The sequence below is a fragment of the Monomorium pharaonis genome, chromosome 3, assembly GCF_013373865.1.
Source record: "Monomorium pharaonis isolate MP-MQ-018 chromosome 3, ASM1337386v2, whole genome shotgun sequence".
In the NCBI taxonomy this organism is placed as follows: domain Eukaryota; kingdom Metazoa; phylum Arthropoda; class Insecta; order Hymenoptera; family Formicidae; genus Monomorium; species Monomorium pharaonis.
The window spans coordinates 32,773,122-32,793,944 of record NC_050469.1 but is presented as its reverse complement, the minus strand read 5'-3'; the positions used below and the strand labels follow the sequence as shown (position 1 = coordinate 32,793,944).

Genomic DNA, 20,823 nt, shown 5'->3' with positions numbered 1-20,823 from the left:
ACGTAAGGTTTTAACGCGTCGGATTGGGCGACCATAAAGGGCCATCTACAATGGAGAGTCGTAGGCCGTAGCAGTAGTCGTAGAAAATGTCTCCACTTCGTATTGCTTTACTGTTTACAACCTACAGCAGACATTGAGCCAATTCATTGCGTGCTTACGATGAGCGTTGGGGCATTCGGGATTAGTTTTTGGTCGCCTTTCTTTGATGGCCGGCTTGTATGTTATTGCTACGTCGTTTTTATTCTAGACAGCATTGCCGTAGTTGAATGCCCAGTCTACAATAAGTCGTTGGTCGTTGGTCGTAAGAAATTTAACCAATCACAGTTGATCTTAGAGAAGAATAACCGAACATAATTGGTTAAATTTCTTACGACCAACGACCAACGACTCATTGTAGACTGGGCATTAGTGCTGTTACGGCTAAAACACTCCATTGTAGATGGCCCTTAAACACTCCATTGTAGATGGCGCCCTTTTCAAAGAAGAAATCGTATCCCCACTATGTGTTCCTCCCTTGTGATTTTTTATTCTTTGATATTTTCTTTTGTTAAAAGTGTCGTATATCAATGGATGTAATATTTGAAATTAAACTTAAAAAGGAAAAAAAATTCAACGATTAATATCTTCTTTTACGGGACAGAACGATGTTTTTTTCTGCCTGATTCTTTGATTGTGTGCAAAAACGCGTCGAATAAGCATAATTTATCGATATTTGAGGTGAAGCCTCTAAACTAGACAATTGCGCAACAACACTGGTTTGATGTATCTAATTTTATTTATTTATTTTAGCTAATAAAATCTGCAGCAAATTGATTGTTGGAAATTTAAAAACAAATCATTCCTTATATTGCTTAAATTTAGAAAAATATTACAGTAATGTAAACATGAGTCATCAGAGAGGAAATGCTAGTCGTTCAAGGCCTCAAAAATATAAAAATCAAACGTCGTTTAAGAACAATCTGCATGACAATTCTAAAAAAACAAAGCTCATTAACAACATTGAAATTACTGATGTATGCGAACGTTGCAAGAAAATAATCGAATGGAAGATCAAATATAAAAAGTACAAAATGCTTAAAGCTCCAATGAAATGTATTAAGTGTGAACTAAAAACTGTGAAACATTCTTACCACAATATCTGTTTACCTTGCGCACAGCAGCAGAAAGTCTGTTCAAAATGTGGACAGAAGAGAGAAATTGTTGGAAAAAAAGCCATTAAGGAAGAACAAATTAAATTGGATACCGAATTTAGAGTAATTTTAAAAATGATCCCAGAACGAAAACGAAGAACATTCTTACGTTATATGGATCAACAGATAAGTATGTTTTATGTATTGAATTCTATGGACTTTTATTTACATGTATATCGTTGCTCAAAGTTTTAGTACACTTGAGATTTTCTTTTATCTCTTGAAGTTTTTTTCTTTTATGACCTTTGAATTTTTGATTGGTGTTAAATTACATTTTCAAAAAATATGAAGTTCTAAACTAAGGCTTGCATAGAGTCTAAAGTATAGTTATATTATCAGTATAGTAGAAATTATCTTTAGTAAATTCTTGAATAACTAAACTAATAGAAATCAATAGGTCTTGAAAAAGATATTTATCTAAATTTAAAGACATCATATAGAAAGAAATGTTTTATAATTTAATGTGTAATTTGTCATGGATTTTCAAAACTTTTTTCATGAATATTAATAATGTATTCAATAGATATATTGAAAAAGGATTTTATAATTAATTCAAAAAAATTAAAGTACAACTGATATTAGATTAAAAGAGAATAAACACAAAAAATATGATTGTAATAGGTTTTTGATACAGATTTTTGCATCTTGATGCTGAGGAATTAAATTTTATTTTTCATGCATATCCCATGATATGAGCCTTAGGACAAATTCACACCTTGGTAGAAAAGCAGAAAGCTAATTATATGCGCAATATTGTGTGCAATGGTATCATGTGTGCAATGTTTATGAACATAATCATATAATGTATGCAATGTGCATGTGTGCAATAATATCATGTGTGCAATGTGTATGAGCACAATAGTGTGAGATTTCAGCAAGACAGTGTAACACAGTGTCCACTAGTGTGAGTGAGACACTGATATGTTTTTCCTCACACTAACGGACACTGTGTTACACTGTGTCTTGCTGGAAACCACACAGTATTATGTGTGCAATGTGCAACCTGTATGTGCACAATATTATCATGTGTGCAATGTGTATGTGCGCAATAATGTGATGTGTGCAATCGTACTTTTGCACTTTAATTGTCATCGTGTGTGCAAACGAAGTTGTAGGCAATCAGGATCACCTTAGAAATTCTAGATAATAAATTATCTATTTTTGTTTGAATATTAAAGATTCGAAACTATGAATGCAAATACCTGAGTATCCGACTTTTAAATGTCGTTAGATCCGAATATTGACGAATATCTGAATTCTCCATAATCCAAATCTCATTGGCAGCTTTAGTGCTACGACTTGTATATATAGTATATATACTTATATATATAGTTTTACGACTTGTATATATAGTATATATACTTGTATATATAGTTTTAAAGTAAAATACTTTAAAATTTTCTTTTAATGTTGGCTGAAATTCCAAATTTTTTCCATAAATGGTCGTAATTGAAACCAAAACCAAATAGCGGGTCTCTAGATTTTATATTTATACTTTTTAAAGTTTACTGAGCTGTGCGAATAGCTTTTTTGATCTTTAAAACGGTTATAAGTTGAACATGATTAGTAATGTCATTTTAATATAACATGATATTACGCATATATATATATATATATATATATATATATATATATATTTAATACATATTAGTATAATAATATTAGTATAATATATATTATAACATATATATTATACTAATATATTATGGTATAATTAAAAAACATGGTATAATTTAAAAACTATTAATTTTTCCATTTTTTTTTGTAATTGCTTTGTGAACAAAGCAATTACAAAATCTTTTTTATATTTAACTTTTTGTGAAAGAAAATCTGAAACTTACTAAAACTTTTGAGCGATAATATGTATGTTATATATACTGCCTGTTAATGATTCAAAGAATCTTGTAGTAGTTTTGACGTATATTATCAGTCTGATCGTCGATATAAACACCGACGAGATACCATTAAAGACAACAATCCTTACGGGAGTTGGCATCACTTAAAATTTAAGTGATTAAAGAGATTCTAAAGTCAATTTTACTGACATTGCCAATTTCAAACTAATCTTGTAATTAGCTTAATAAAAAATTGCAATTAGCTTTATAGAAAAATGTAAACATTTTTTACAAAATTAAAGTACGTACAAAAATGTAGGGAGAAATGATTAAGTTCATATAACAAATAAATATTTTTAGTATGTCACTATCGATAACTGCTGTCACTTTACGATAATATTTTCTTAATGCAAAATTCACGATATATGTATAAAATAAGATATATATGTACAAAACAACATATATGTATGTACGAAACATGCTATCCTAGAGAACCTCTGAGGGAGAAAGCGGCAAACTTGTCACGTGACCGCGTCTCTTCTGATTCGATGTGGTCGTTACGGATTTCGCCTAATCTGAATATTGATGTAGACAGCTGTTTCCAGTGGATCATATAATAAATACCGACCTGAGACAGATTAAGTGTATAGCGTAGGCTGCAATACATGGAGTAAGCGTAGAGTAAGAAATAACGATTTGCCATATACTTTTCTACGATTTTATGAAACTAATGGCATTGTTTACAGCTATTTCTGCGCTCCAATTGGCCGAGCGTAAGCGTAAAAAATGGAGTAGGAAATAAAATTAATTCATGCAAGGTTTACAATGTTAGCAGAAGTAATGGAGTAGGAGTAAGAAGTAAGAAGTATGAAATGAGATTTGCCCATTTCATTTACTACCAGTTTTTAATTGGTCAATTGTTACTCTTACTTCTTACTCCATTACTTCTGCTGACATTGTAAACCTTGCATTATTTCGCTTACGCTCTTACGCCTACTGTTACTTTTTACTCTACGCTTAGCCGGTCAAATTTGATCGAGGTCGATAATGTAGTCATTCGTTTAGCCTTGTTTATAAAAATATTTGCTTCAAAATACAAATTATATAGCTTATACGTATAAATAAATGGCATTCCTCACTTCAGAATAAATTGAAGAATAAGACTATATTCGTCAAATTATGATTAAAAGCCGTAAAAAAAAGTTTTTTGTATGATCAAATTTTCAAAAATCTGTAGTGAAAGCGTTCAGATAAATAAAATTTGATTACACAAATAACTTTTTTATGGCTTCTAATTTGACGAATAGTCTTATTCTTCAATCTATTTTGAACTGACGTATGTCATTCATTTGTACGTATAAGCTATATAATTTGTATTTCAAATCAAATATTTTTATGAACAAGAATAAACGAACGACTCTACGTTATCGACCTCAATCAAGTTTGACGGGCAGTTTAGCATCTTCTTAAGAGGATGCTAAAGCCGTGTGTTTTACCGACATTCTGTATTTATCACTTAATTTCGAATTGAATTTACAGAATTGATAATCCTTTTACACTTTTAAAGTACGTACACAAATAAACCGAGGGACGATTAGATAAAGACCAAAATGCAAAAAATTTTTTAAATTTTATTTGTTCATAAAAATATTTGCTTCAAAATACAAGTTACCCAGGTAGCAAGCTCACGTCATTTTGACGTCCCAAAATGGTCATTTACTGACTATTCTTGACGTCACGAAATGACGCCCTTATGACGTTAAAATGACGGTCGAATGTCACAAATTCATGACGTCATGAAATGTACCGTATTATGACGTCATAGAATGACGTGAACAATATGTTGTCAAAAAGATCTCTAAAAGATATCCTGTTTCTGAAAATGATAACATAAAGAGACTTCTAAAAGATAACATATAATGTCAGAATGTTAACCAATGCGTCGTTTTTTGAGAACAGAAGATATCATGAAACTAATATCTAAAAGATTTCTTAAATCGGATATCTTTAAAATGCAACTAGAGATTAAAAAATAAAATAAAAATTTCATTTTTTTTTATTATTCTTATCAACAGTACGTACTAAATTTGGGACAAATTTTTATTAATTAATTAAATTTAAATTATATTATTTTATTCTTACTGGCCGCTGGTAGGTTTTGAACCCGGGACCTTAGGATTACAAACCTTGTACTCTATCTGCTACGCCAGTTTGAATCATCGATATGGGTACTTAATTGTTATTGTCTACATATACCTATATATTATAAACTGTCGCAATTATATTATTTTTTATAAAAGCAATTAAATTTTGCAAAACATTAAAAATAAATAGCATTAACTTATTTACTTATTAATATCATTGTTAAATTTAACTTTTTCCATAACCTTTATAATTTGATGGGAATTGCGATCTATTTAGCATTAAGACTTTGAAGCGTTCAAATGTTTAATTTGACTCTTTTGAAATTATTTCCAAGATATCTAAATGTTTTCTTAAAAAAGTTCTCTTAAAGTTGAATATAATATGCTTATATAATATGCTTATGCCTTACGCCTTAAATCTCATTGTATAGACACTGCTTTAGACCGTGTCTAAAATACGTCTTAATGACGTCTTTATGTTCCGATTTTGGATGCGTGCTGTCTGGGAAAATAATCGTCAGATCATGACTGAAATATGACTTCAAAATGACGTCATCATGACGTCAATTTTAGGTCATGTAAAAAAATGGTCATTTTGACGACATATGACCAGATATGACCATTTTGGGACGTCAAAATGACGTGGGCTTGCTACCTGGGTATGTAGTTTATACGTACAAATGAATGGTGTTCCCGGGTTTGGAATAAATTGAGGAATAAGATTATAATTGTCAAATTACGATTACAAGCCGTACAAAAAAGATATTTTAAAAATAGAAGCGCTTAAATGAATAAAATTTTTGATCACATAAATATGTTTTTTTACGGCTTGTAAACGTAATTTGACAAATATAGTCTTATTCCTTTTATTCTAAACTGCGAGACACCATTTATTTGTAAGTATAAGCTATATAACTCGTATTTTAAAGCAAATTTTTTCATGAACAAGGATAAATAATGACTTTGCATTATCGACCTCAATCAAGTTTGATGGGCAGTTTAGCATCCTCTTAAGGGGATGCTGGAGTCGTCTGATTTACCGATTGAACGCTAATTATTTTCTTTTTCACTTGGCTTTTAATTGATTTCATAGAATTGTGAATCCTTCTCCAAAATTAAAGTATAGACAATAACAAATCCTGCTAGATACAATTTTCTTTAAAAAACAAGAAAAAATTAAAAAATTATACTTTTGTGCAGTCATCTTTCAGCCACAACACTAAGGGCGGGTTTATCAATGCTCAGCTAAGTTAAATTTGACTAATAGTTAAATACTAACTGTAAGCTATGTGTTTATCAAAGCGGAATAACTAACAGTTACGCATAAACTGTTGGTTAAAGTGTTTGTTACAAACACTTTAACCAACAGTTTATGCGTAACTGTTAGTTATTCCGCTTTGATAAACACATAGCTTACAGTTAGTATTTAACTATTAGTCAAATTTAACTTAGCTGAGCATTGATAAACCCGCCCTAAGTGTTAAAGACTCTTTACGTATAAAATAACTGTTATGCAGGGTTGTCACTATAGGAAAGAATAATAATGTGCCTTTAGAACAGCTAAGAAGCTTTTGGTATAAGAGAAAAATGTCTATGAAAATTTCATGTGAGTGCGGATTCGGAAGAAGTCGATAAGTAGAGTAATATAAAAAAATTTTTTTTTTCGATATAAAATCCAATTCACAAATTGATATTAATATGTGTACTTTAATTCTAGAAAAGAATTTTCAAATCTATAAAAGAAATATATACAAAATCTCATTAATGATGTGCACGAATGACTCTACATTATCGACCTCGATCAAGTTTGAAAGGCAGTCCAGCATCCTCTTAAGATCAGTGAGGGACCGTTCCCTTGTGAGTGTTCCTTCGTTAAAAAATGTAGTTGTTGAAAAAAGTTTAATTTTGAAAAAAACTGGTATTTAATATTTCTGAAGAAAACTATTTAAAAAGCATTTTGATCAATTTAATAGTTGGTCCAGTATCCTTCTCATGTTACTATTGTATACATATTGTAATTGTTTTGTATTGAACTCAAATTTTTAAAATATTGAAGCTTCAATATGCACCTTTCCAAAGTGCACATGTTTATTATTACCGACTTTATCGACCCTGCGGGTAAATCAGATTAATAAGTCAGAGTTCATTGATACATGTTTTCTTTGAATCATTCTTTGATGGGCAGTATACATAATAGAGATAAAAATGTATGTTTTTATATATAATAAGTCTGTCGAATTTTATTTTTAGCAAAAAGTAATAGCAAACGTTATATTTCTGATTTAGATACTGATATAGATAAAACTAGCAGTAAAGACGAAACTGATGAAATAAATTTGAAAAAAAGAGATTTATTAATAAAACTAAAATCATTAGCTATCACAGAAGATGATGACAACATTGACAGTGATACTGATAATGAAAGAGAAAATGATGCTTTCGAGTGATGTTAGTGATTTATTATATGATAAAAAAGTTTTAAATAAAAAAATTATTAAAATATAAAAAATAATTTACCACTCCACAGTTATCCACTGCGTATGCTCGACTGTCTACCTTGCTAAAAAAACCGTTTGTCAAGCGCGAAGATTCGCACCATGTGAGCGAACGCTCTATGTTCAAATTAAACGTAAAATAAAATGACGTTTTTTCTTTGACCGTTCATAACTCGGTTAAAAATGATCGTAGGAAAAATTTAAAAAAAGCAAGTTAAAAAGAAGAATCCAATTTATAAAAATTTTCAGATTAAATAAAAAAAATTTATTTTAGCTCATGGATACGCTTAAATTTGATGCAAATTTTTAAACATTTTTTTATGCTCTATTTTAAGAAAAAGTGGTCATATTGTAAAACTCAAAGTTTTTAATCAAAAGATTTAGAAACTAGAAAGTTTGAACTTTCAAATGCTTTTTGGTTTGTATTTCTATGACCATTTTTCGCGAAGATACAAAGATTTGAATATGGCGTAAATTTTTCACATTTTAAGTGTACCGATTTTTGAGGGAGACTGAATGTATATATTAATTGTAAGTACCTTATAAAATTAAATTAAGTAATTTAACAACATTTATCAAACATATCATTAAATGTTTATATATATATATATATATATATATATATATATATATATATAGTAAATTAATAAAATATTAATAATTGTTTCCAAATTCCAATACTATATTTAATTGACTCTAACCGTAAATAAAATTTATATAAGTAGTTACAGTATTAAATATGCAGTAACTATTGTTAAATATATAATAACACTAACCAATTTTTCGGCAAATTATAACTAAAAAAATTTTGTAACTATTAATTCTGAAAAAAAAGATTATACATGTATAATACGACAGTCAAACTAGCCGCACAGAAACCAGCCGCATTCAGGGGCGAGCCTCTGCAGGGTCCGGGCGCAAAAAGTTTTGAATTTAAATTAATAAAAACTCTACAAATCAGTTATAGAAAAAATAAACATTACGAAAAAATTTATTTCAAGTACGTCTGAGCAGAGTAAAGATTTCTGCGATTTTTCTAGCATTTTTCGTAACCCGTCCAGCGATTTGCGACATATATTCGAAATATTAATTTTCTGCGGTTCTGTGCCACTTCCATATTGGTTGGAGATTGTTATATGGACAATAAACACGAAAAAATTTATTTCAAGTGCGTCTGAGTATGCAGAGTAAAGACTTCTGCGATGTTTCTAGCATTTTTCATAGCGTGTCCTAGCGATTCGGAGAACATATTCTATGAAGAACTATTTTCAAAGCATTTTTGAGTACTGCTGTGAATATACAGCGATAACTTGAAATACAAAAAGAATATTTGGAAAATTTAGTGAATTATTAAATAATTCGAAATTTAACAGCTCATTTGCACGCAGCTCAATCTTTTAATTATTAATAATATTTTGTTAATATAATTTTTTACAAGAATCTCGAAATATCTGCTTCGATATATAATTAATCGTTGTTACAAATATTTAATTGTATTAACTAATTTCGCTTATTGTGATAATTAGGATAACTAAAATATAAAGTTACAACGAAGCTTTATATGAAATAAAGAAAACAAAGTTCACTTATCAGACAATGTATAAAATATAAAATAGATTATTTGGCGTTTACTTATTGCTATAATATCTATGGTCATGCATATTACACGTAAAATATTTTGGTAATGAAACTTGCTTAAGTATCTTTTTGTTTCACAGTGATAGACTGATATATGCTCGATATTCGTTTTTTTTTTTAAGTGACTAGACACCACAGACGCGCGTTTCGCGCGCGCTACTTTACTTTATACTTTTTACTTTTTAAAAATAAATCACAACTATAATTGTATAGATATAATATCTATACAAATTTAACAGCTGTCAAAATTCAGTCGTAATAACAGCTACTCTTGCAACACGAAGTAAGCGCAGCGAGAGAACCAATCGGCATCGCGGAAAAGCGACAACAATAAACTTCGAGAAATGTGAGCAATCGACTTTACATGTCTTTTTTTAGATCGCGGAAAAGCGACAATAAACTTTGAGAAATGCGAGCAATCGACTTTACATGCCTTTTTTTAGATAATACTAGAACAACGCTACGCGCGCGCTATTTAGTTTTTTATTTTTTAAAAATAACAATTGCAATAATAATTATCCTTTCTAAAAAAGGGCATGGCATCGATACTCGCATCTCTCGAAGTATTGTTGTCGCTTTTCCACGATGCCGATTAAACGTGTGTAAAGTTAGCATCTCAAAGTTTAGCATCTCAAAAAATACTGCAGAATTACTTGCATCCAGCATAGTTCTACAGTTCTTGATAAGTTTCAACAATAGTTCCGTTGAATTATCTATTTTAATTAAATTTTTATAAATGAGATGCTAACTTCAAAAATCACATAATAGCATCTCACCATATTTCGAATATACGACCACAGAGAAGACTAAATCTATAGAGTTCTATCGTTTAGAGACGTCCTATCAATAGTTCTGATGATTAAATTAATAAAAAAATAATTTTTTGTTACAAAACATACGTATATATGCGTGTACGTTTGCGCACGTGGATTTGGTGTAACTGGCATCTCAGATAGACAAAATTAATTAATTTAAAAACTGCTATTTTCTCCCTTTTTCACTCACTTATTCACACACTCACTCACTCACTGGCTCACTCCTCGCTCACTCACTCCTCGCTCACTCCTCGCTCACTCACTGGCTCACTTCTCGCTCACTCCTCGCTCACTCCTCGCTCAGTTTTCGCTCACTCCTTGCTCAATCCTCGCTCAATCCTCGCTCACTCCTCGCTCACTCCTCGCTCACTCACTGGCTCACTCCTCGCTCTCTCAGTGGTTCACTCCTCGCTCACTCCTCGCTCACTCACTGGCTCACTCTTCGCTCACTCCTCGCTCACTAACTTAAGTGAAAAGAACAACATATGAAATAAGTTTCGACTTAACTACCCAGATAGCACAGAGATTTAAAAAAAATTCAATTTTATGTCACCAGTTATGAATTCTTTTTAAGATGCAAAAAGAATTATTTTTATAAAAAAATATTCAAAAAGAATTCATAATTGATGACATAATTGGTGACATACAATTGAGTTCTTTTTGAACTCTCTGTGCTATTTGGGTAAGTCCTCCTCAGTCTCAAGTATAAAATGTCTATTAGTAATTTAAAATATTGTCATGATAATTTGTCTGAGTGTGTAAAAAATCAAAAATTAATTAAATTATATGTTATATAAAAAATATAACAAAATAAATAAAAGATTACCTTGAAACACATTTCAGCGAACATCTTATAAATAAGATTATAATTAATTTATGAAGAACATTATAGTTATAAAGAACATTTAATGTTATTTATATGTTATTTAATGTTATTTAATATTATTTATTATTCAATCAATATTATTAACATATAATACATGTTAGTTAAGAATATATGTATTTTTTACTACTAGTACAGATTATCTAGAAATGTGTATAAGATGTTTAAACTTTGAATATTCTAAAAATGTTACTAATGTCTTTTAAATAAAATATATTGTCTAAGATGTAAATAGAAGGATTGAAGAATTTTGCTAGTAGTTATCCAGCGAGCTATTAATTCAAATATAAGTAAATCTTTTCTTCATTGTTAGCATTGTTCGTCGCATTTGGTGATGTAAGGTGGAGCACATTTGCTATGTTTTACACCAAACGAAAAGGCTGGAATCGGTTTGGGTGACAGGACAGCGTATATCGGACCCGGACTGTCAGAAATGTTCGGAAATTGGTATGCTGCCCTACTAGCGATAGTGTACATTGGTGCTTTTGGTTTCACTGCGTTTAAATTGTAAGAATAATGAAAACCCGCACTAGTTATACGTTTTCCCGCAGCTGTGCGTAGTCCCCTGAAAATGATAGAATCATTCACATACAAATTATTTTAAAACAAAGGAGTCTAAATGTACATGGAAAATGCTGGCGCGTCAGTTATAGGCTTAATGTAATAAGGTCCTGGCGTTTCACCAGTTTTCCTCGATTCGGACCTCCATTTAATTGAGAAGAAAGGGCCGCAACGAACATTCGGCAACATATATTTTGGACCAGGTCCGACTACGATATCTATCGCATGAAAAGAAAAAAGTTATAATAATGATTAACAACATTGGTAAAAAAGTTTCATACACTGACATAAAAATTTTTTTTTATTTTATAATGATTTTTGAAAAATTATTTTAAACTTCCATAGATTGTATCAGTTTTTTCTGATTTAAAAAATCTTGAAATATTTTAGAATTTATGTATTAATGTAAAAAATTCTATTCATTAAATAATATATAAAATTCATAATAATATGTGTTTTATATTATTATATAAATGGAATTCTTTATATATATATATATATATATATATTATATATAAAATATATCATAATAATATTCCCTACAGCATAAAATATTGCAGATTGCAATGCAGTTTTGCAGAAATATTGGATTGCCATGGATCTGCTAACTTCCAATTGCAGGGTTGTAGTAACATTTCAGAAATTTTGCAAATATATTTTAATATTATTTTTCTGATTATTATTATTATTACAAGGATAACAATTATTTATAACTATTTTTATTATTAGGGCGAAAATATTATAAATAGAACTCTTTCTTTTTATTGAAGCCCACAATTTCTGATTCATACGATCCTTTTTTTTTAACATTCGACGCTCATTTAGCGTTAAAATAGATCATATAATTAACAGAAATTTTATAAAAAAAGAAACTAATATAACAATGAACGTGTATGGATATATTTTGTGTATAATTATATAGATTTATACATATATATGTTTCTATATCAAAATTGTTTACTTGATCTTAATTATATAAAGTTTTGTTTATATTTTATAGATTTAAAAAGTAATAAAATTTTTATATATAAATTTTCGTATAAAATAAGCCTCAGATGCGCATAGAATAAATCGAACACAGTAAGCTGAATGAATCGGATACAGGTATGGGACACAAGTAGAGTCAAACATACACAATGTTTATGATGTTTGTTTCCACGTTGTTATATAAGTGATGTAAAGGGGCCCAGCCTTCCATAAAAAAAATTATAACATCTCAGTAGTACCTAACAATGTGGAAACAAAGTAAACATTACGTACGATTGCAACCATCATGTATTCAATTCATTTAGTCTGCTATGTGCGAGTTATTTCGTCCGTATCTAAAACGCTCTCTTTATGTTGAATTATTGCATCGCATTTTATACAATATTTTTTAATAAAATATTACAATAACATCCTAAAATATTTTTGTATAAAGTTTATAATATGTTGCAATATTATAATATTTCTGCAATCTTTCAGCAATATTTTGAATTCTATAAAAAATAAAGAATATATAAGTTCATGTAATAATATAAAGAATTTCATAGAAAAAGATTTTTTTAAATATTTTTAAAAAATATTTTGAGTTATGTAAATGGAGAAAATTAGTCTTCAAGCAATAAATAAACTACAAAAAATAATTTTCTCTTTCCATTAAAAATCCTAAAAAATTCATAAGTTAAAACAGAAAATTCTTTAAGATGTTTTTAGAAATTTATATAAATTTAAATAATAAAATTCTTCATAAATTTTGTAAATAAAACAAAGATTTAAAAAAATATTATAAGATATTACGAGAATTATTTTCATTAGAGATTGATCTAGTAATCTAGTTTAAACGAGCATATATTTCTACCACGATGTTTTAAGGCATGTCCGAAAGTAAATCCCTCAAGTCTGTGGCCCTTGATCACGTATTTTGGTCCTGGGGTTTTTACCACTTCGAAAACAAAATGACGACCGAATGTATACGCTGGATTTTGATATTTTGAAATACAGTGATTTTTATAGCCGATAAGTGTCTTAAGTTGATATTTTGGTCCTGGAGCTACAAAACAGATAATAATAAAATAGATAAAACAAATTATAACAAATTAAATTTAATGATTCTTTATAGAATGATTCTTTGAAATGCGACAAGAAGCAATTGAGGCTATGACAAACATTACTAATTGTTTAATATATAATCTCTGGTAGAAGAATTTTAACAAAACTTTAATAAAATTTAAAATATTTCAATAATATTTTGTTGAATTTTATGATTATTTTATCGTCATTTTAACTAATTATATTATATTTTTATTAAAACTTTATTACATTTAATAAAATGTAATTAATTTGTTATCACAAATATTTTATATAACATTACATTGTTATCATGAATATTTTATATAACATTACAATTTTTATAAAAATTTTTTTTGTAAAATAATTTTTTGTTGAAATTACATTACATTTTCATAGAATTCTTAATAAAATTTCATATGGTGTTTATTAAACATAAAAAATATTTTTAGCTAAATATAATTTTATTACATATTAATCGAATTTATATTAAATTTAATAAAACATCACGTTTACTAAAATTTCACTAAAATTTTTCTACTAAGAGATAGTATTTACATTTTTATTGTATGAAACTTATTGTTTCATTAGAGAGAATATTATATAAAATATATACAATATATTTTTTTTACTTTCATACACAAATCGTTATTTAAATTAGATTTGACGAATGCGTACTGATAAAATGACAGATAATGGATTCCTTTTTCTCTAAAGTTTTCTTTCTACTTTTATCGGCATCTTTACGCCTTTTGCGCTCCTTTTTCGGTGGCATTATTTTCACTTATAAATTTAGAAATTTTACTTAACATGTAATCTATTCATATGTCACATTATCATAATTTTAACTCCATTTTGGCGATAAAACAATTGCTTGTCATAATTCATTGCAATGTTAAGATATCAATCATCCAATATTCTTGGAAAAGCGACTTGTAATAATTATTTTTTAAATGTCATTTTATCAGCTTTTATTTAAAATTTTCAATGTGACTGTGTTAGAAATAAAGTAATGGAAAGCAGTAATAAAACATGAAGGTGTATATGGCCTGTTCTTTTTAGCTGTAACAGACCAATAATATGTATGACCGTATGAACTACTAGGACGTTGTCGACTTCGGGTTACTCTTTGTATAACCTATGTTTCCGCTAAAAAAAGAAAAATGATTATATGATATGATATATATTATATACAATATAGTATATAATATATACTGATCGAATAAATCTATGATTCTTTAAGCCTAAATATCTCGGAAGCTATTAATTTTGTAAAAAAGTTGTTAAGATATTAAATTTTTAAAAAATTAGATTAATCCAAAGGTACAATAAAAAAGTTTTTATTTAAAAAAAGATAAAATTGATTTTCACCTAAAAATTAAAAATTAAGATTTTTATTCATTGAACCTAAATATCTAAAAAATTATGAAGATACAAAAAATTATTTAATTGAATTATATCGATAAAATCAAGGTTATTCAATATTTCTCTCAAAACTATAATATATGATCTTTGCATTAAACATTTTTTTCTACAATAATTTTTTTTTGAGATATTAATTTAGGCGATTAAAATAAATCATTCTTATATAAATATATGTGCACACAAAAATCTTATCAACAAATTATCTTATCGATAATCCATATTTGTTTCTGACGACCGTTAGAAGATTTCGTGTTTAGCAACACTAGCGAATATTATCTTTCATTTTTAAAAAGCAAAAGTTTCTACATCCTAGATTGTAGTGAACTGAAAGGAATATCACATTTAATTCTATAAGTTACAATGATTTTGATGTATTATAATTATTCAAAATTATTTTAAAATTATTGCTCTTTTGCCCGTTCAAAATTTTTGTTGAAATATTTTTCTCGAATTAATACTATTTCTTGAGAAATATTCGAGGTAATAATTTTTAATATTATTTTATAAACTTATATTAAATCGATTTTTTATAGGTATCTAAAACGTATAATCTACATGCCATAAATAAAAATCTTTGATAAAAGAGAATTGAATCTATTAGAAAATTTTCTTATAATACATCTTATAAATATTCTTATTAAGCTCTAATAACTATAATATAATCCTAAGCTTTCCTACAATAGAAATTTATTGCATAAACACAAAAGATACAAAACGAAATATTTCTGTATACAATTTTTAATTATAAAATTAATCCTCATCCAACTGAGTCATAGGTATTCCAGCGCATTCACTATGCCTTATACCAAATGAATACATAGGTGAACGTTTTTGGATATCATACAATGGATAAAAGATTGGTGCCGGACTATGATATCTTTCCAATAAAATGTGTCGTCCTTTCAGACTGTACGCCGGACTGCGTCGTTTTATCATATCATAGTTTATTTTGATGTATGCAGCTGGTCCTGGGCCCACAATTTCTTTATATGTCTTACGATGACCAGTGCTGAAGAAATATAAAAACTATCATAAATAAATATAATATGATAAATATAATAGGCAGAGAAATAATTTTACTTAATTAAAGAATTTTTTACTTAATACCAATTTTTTAGAGAAATTAGTGCTACAAAATAAAGAACATTTTTAAATAACAAATTTATCTTATACAGTACTACAGTTTTCAATTACATTGCAAGTTGCTATAGTTGATGTTTGATTTTTCCGGTTTAGAAATACAAGGTTTTTTGAACTCAATTATCCCTTAATGATTGTTTATAACAATTTAAATGTGAAAAAATCGATTTATTTTAAAATTTTATATTGAATTTGACTATTTTTGGATATAAAGGATTTTTGAGGTCACTGATTACTAATCTAAGGTCTAAACTGAAAAGTTTAAAATTGCGGATCCAACATGATGCATGGAAATATTAAAAACTGAAAATTTTAAGTTTAGAAAAATATTCTATACAAAATTTATAATATAAATGGTTTTTTGTGGTTTCACTTAGATGTATTATTTTTTAGATAAAAATTCATGAGTATTAAAAGTTACTGAAAATATTATATTACATGTAGGCAACCATATTGTATCTGCAATTTAAATTTTAATATTATCTTTATCATTCATCTTAAATCTGTAACATAATTTTTTTTAATGGCAAAAATATCCAGATTTTCACTAATTTACTAGCTGATGGCGACTATATTAGATCCGTTATATTGAATTTGCAAATTGTGCATTCAGAAACCTAGCTATGTAAAATTTCAAAAAAATTGCTAAAAAAAACCTAATTCAGCAATCAAAGAGTTAACTTGTGACATTCAAATATCTCGAAAATTGAACTCCATAGCCAAAAATGTCATAAACAAAAATTGCATGGTTTAAAGGGAGACGCAATATTGAAAAGTAATGTAATAAAGACAATATTTCCAATATTGGTCTAATATTGTAAAGTAGACGCTTCATCTTATATAGCCAATTTGTCTAAACAGCAATATTAGTTTAATATTGGTTCAGGATTGAGCCAATGTTGAACTAATCGATTTTTATATTGGACATTAATTGCATTCTAATTTGAAGCCAATATTTTATGACCAATATTGGCATTACATTGGGAAATATTGGGAAAACATTGGCCAATGCATTCCCAATGTAACAAATATTTAGCCAATATTAGCCAATATATTGCCAATGTATTTTGCTATTAGGAAGATACACAATGAAAATATAGACTTGACCTTAGCTGGTCTCGTCAAAATCAGGGCAATCACCTTGATTTTAAAAAATTGAATATAGCCCAGCAAGCAAAATAACGCAAACTTTGCGTTATGGTAAATTTTAGCGTACACAATATGATAAATTTGTGGGAAGATCAGAGTAAATCTTGCCGTACACGGTTTGACAGCTTGTTGTAATTTTGCTGCAAAGGTGTACTTAAATTTACTATAAACTTTACGCAAAGTTTGCATTATTTTGCTTACTGGATGTGTATGGGCTACGTTCTTACATAGAGAATGCACCCTGAGTAGATTTATCAGGTACTTTGGGCCCTATGCACGTCGGTAAAAGATATGAATTCGGTCCAGGTCCTTCATCTAGGAATTTTGTTACTCCTCGTGACTTGATACTGTAAGCTGGCGCTCTATGACTGTGATTCATTGGTGGACACAATTCGGGAGAATATGCTCCAGGTCCTGGAGAGTAATCCCGCACTTCAGAATACAAAGTTAAATATTAATATTACTTTCTCAAGTTTTAAATTAAAGAGATTTTTTAGCTTAAAAAGCCGGGTTACTTATGTATATATATATATTTTTTTTTTTTCAAGAGAAATTAATTTTTTATTTTTAACAATTTTTATAAGGATTTTTATGGAATTTTGTGAAATTATTGATGTTCTGCAGAGAGAGGGAGAGAAATTTTTGAAATTTTACATTTAAATTTGATTTCTAGCTCTCTTTGTCTAATAAATTGTCATATATTTTTTGATGCCAAGTATCGGCAATTAACAATAAATATGACGCATACATTCACACACACACACACACACACACACACACACACACACACACACACACACACACACACACACACACACACACATATATATAGATGTATAATAATTTATTAAAAATCGTTTGTTTTATTTTTATTTTATTTCTAATTAGATTACTTAAAATTCGTTTTCTATAAGACTTTCATTGCTACTTTGAAAAATTTTTTAAAGAAAACTATAAAATAAAAAAATGTGAAAGAATCACAGGAATGTTTATATATTTTAGTTATAAACATCTTAAAAAATAAAGTTCTTTGGAGAACTTCCTTAAGAAGAAATTTTATACTTACAACTCCATGATTCTCTTCCTCTGATTGTGTAAGCGGGTTGGTTATCTCGCCCGGACTTTGTTAAATTTCTGACATCATAATGAGGACCGGGCCCTATCACAAAACTTTTAATACCAATTCGAGGACGTATACTATATGCTGGATTTCTATGTCGTGACGGATCATGGCCACTGTATCCAACTAACGTTGGCAGTTTATAAACTGGTCCAGGACCTATATTCATAAACTGATATTAATACAAATATAATAAAATATAAATAATATATAAGTAAAATATAAATTAATTGGTTCTCAGATAATAAAGCGCCTAAAGAAAAATGGCGCAAATCTGTGATTAATTATTATATTGGTAACTTTTTATACATTTATCTTTAACACTTTTGAATTAAAGCAACACATAAGCAACAATGGTTGCAGAAAAAAACAATGGTTGTAACTGTAAAATTCTTCTTATGTGATTAGTTTGTGCATTTACATCTAATAGGATTGAAGGACAATTAACCAATCGTATAAAGAATGTTACAACAGTTGTTGCTTTTTTTGCTAAATACCATTAAATATAATAGAAATAATAGTTTTGCAACTGTTATAAGATTTTTCAACACAATCGGTTCTTTCCCTTAGTTTCAGTCGAATTTAAAATGTATAAACCAGTACGAATTTCAAAATTGCCAGTAAGTTGCTAAGTCCAGAGCTAAATGTTTTGATTGTAGTCATGTTACCAACAATCATTGCAACAACTAATTTAGACTAGACTAATTCGGAAGGTGAGACAGCATTATGTCTATTAAGAATTCATATAAATTCTATTTTTAACAATAGTAAATTGATAGCAACGTGTCAGTTTCAATTTGTTATCAAACATTTGTTGTCATGTTACTGTTATATCGCAAATAATATAATGTATATTATTGCTGATCGTTTTCTTTTTAAAATGTCCTCAACTGATTGCACGTATAGGTAATCATATTGCTGAATTCATAATGTTTTATTTCGATGTCAGCAAATGTATAGCAAATATACAACAAATGTAATGCGTTAATTTGCTCAAAATGCTACACATCCCGCTTATCTAGAATTATTCTATAGTTGTCTTATGATTGTTAAACCTAAATTTGTTATATTGTAGTGGCATCAATTTTACAAAAAATCTAGTTGCTGCAATTATGGTTGCTAACAATATCTCAGTAACAATACAGACATGTTGCTTTCTGGGATCTGTACTATCAAAATTTATAATTATATAATCAAATAATTTACCTTTTATGGTACAACTTAATGGTTTAGTTTCTTTGCCTTCCATTTTTATTGTTGTATAACGTATGTGAAAGACATAATAAAACGTAAAGGCTATAAAAATCAATATTTAAAGAGTTAAAGAGTAATATAAAAAACTTCTCATATGACAGCGAACTAGTGATAAAATATGAAGGTGTAAATTTCAAATTGATATATTCGCAGCAATCAATATATTGGTTGCGTTTAGCAGAAAAAGCAGCTTTGCAACTGTTGTAAAATTTTTCAACACGATTGGTTCTTTCCCTTAATTTTTGTCGGATCTAAATGTATAAACTAATAATCATCTAAAAAATTTTATAACAGTGCCAAAGCTGTTTTTTCTGTTGAACACAGCCACTTTTAAAAAGAGCATGTTAAATCGATATTTGAATCCGTTGATTCAATTTTTACTAATAGCAAATTTGATTGGCCTAGTGTTCCTAGAAGTAAGTAGAGTTTGGAAAATCTAGTTTTGAAGCAAAATGGCATTGATAGCTATAGTGATTAATAGAGACCAGATCGAGTAGATCTTTTTTTATACTTCTCTTTTCAATATCTAATTTTTTCGACATGTAAAGCTTTGTTAAAAAAACTTTATTAAAGTATAAAAATAACTATATAATCTTTACTTCGCCAGTAAGTGAGTAAAAACGCAATTAAATAAATTTTGACCATAACTAGCCAGATATAATTCAATTCAAGCACTACGTTTCGACCTTCGATTTAGTTCCTTTTCAAGTGCACTTATAATATACGCAAGATACATTAAACACATTAAAGTTCATAAAATATGTCCAGATAAATCATCTAAAAATCTAAAAGATAAGATAAGAAATTGTGTAAAACAAGAAATTGTGTAAAACAAAAAATTGTGTAAAAGTGTCGCATTAAGAACGATAGTAATATTACTTACTTTATTAAAGCTTTTCTTCAAGTAAAAAATAATAGAAAAATTTTATTATAAACCGCTTTTAGAAACCGTTTTTAATTTCTACATTTTAGGAATTTTATATAATTTAGGTTTTTTTTATTAATAAAATTTTATTTATAAAATTATTCAATTTTATTTTTTTAATTGTATAAATAACTATCTATACAAATTTGACAGCTATAAAAATTTAATAGCAACAACTACTTTTGCAACATAAAGTAAGC

General features: G+C 28.2%; 3 protein-coding genes and 1 long non-coding RNA gene across 6 annotated transcripts; 2 read left to right on the top strand and 2 right to left on the bottom strand.

Moving 5' to 3' along the window:
- The first annotated feature begins 494 nt into the window (after positions 1-494).
- Positions 495-7,681, top strand: LOC105838775 (uncharacterized protein C9orf85 homolog). Of its 2 annotated transcripts, none has more exons than XM_012684573.3 (3): positions 495-717; positions 790-1,320; positions 7,420-7,681. In XM_012684573.3, exons 2-3 carry the CDS (start codon positions 885-887, stop codon positions 7,614-7,616), a joined length of 633 nt encoding a protein of 210 aa, XP_012540027.1. In that variant the 5' UTR covers positions 495-717; positions 790-884; the 3' UTR covers positions 7,617-7,681. The 2 variants fall into 2 exon arrangements, with proteins under 2 accessions (XP_012540027.1, XP_012540028.1); XM_012684574.3 differs by having other exon boundaries at positions 497-717; positions 7,456-7,681.
- On the top strand, positions 2,944-6,775 carry LOC118644983. Its single transcript, XR_004962749.1, has 2 exons — positions 2,944-3,706; positions 6,687-6,775. It is a non-coding gene; the product is annotated as an uncharacterized LOC118644983 (long non-coding RNA).
- Positions 7,682-11,028: 3,347 nt separating the features above from the next.
- Positions 11,029-14,917, bottom strand: LOC105840265 (outer dense fiber protein 3). 2 transcript variants are annotated; one of them, XM_036285020.1, is made up of 4 exons: positions 14,289-14,917; positions 13,402-13,593; positions 11,704-11,779; positions 11,029-11,565 (listed from the first exon to the last, which is right to left on the bottom strand). In XM_036285020.1, exons 1-4 carry the CDS (start codon positions 14,383-14,385, stop codon positions 11,310-11,312), a joined length of 621 nt encoding a protein of 206 aa, XP_036140913.1. In that variant the 5' UTR covers positions 14,386-14,917; the 3' UTR covers positions 11,029-11,309. The 2 variants fall into 2 exon arrangements, with proteins under 2 accessions (XP_036140913.1, XP_028047709.2); XM_028191908.2 differs by having other exon boundaries at positions 11,626-11,779; positions 14,289-14,915.
- Positions 14,918-15,727: 810 nt separating this feature from the next.
- On the bottom strand, positions 15,728-20,591 carry LOC105840266 (outer dense fiber protein 3). The gene is made up of 4 exons (XM_036285019.1): positions 19,651-20,591; positions 18,391-18,603; positions 17,552-17,756; positions 15,728-16,044 (listed from the first exon to the last, which is right to left on the bottom strand). Exons 1-4 carry the CDS (start codon positions 19,691-19,693, stop codon positions 15,786-15,788), a joined length of 720 nt encoding a protein of 239 aa, XP_036140912.1. The 5' UTR covers positions 19,694-20,591; the 3' UTR covers positions 15,728-15,785.
- Positions 20,592-20,823: the final 232 nt, after the last annotated feature.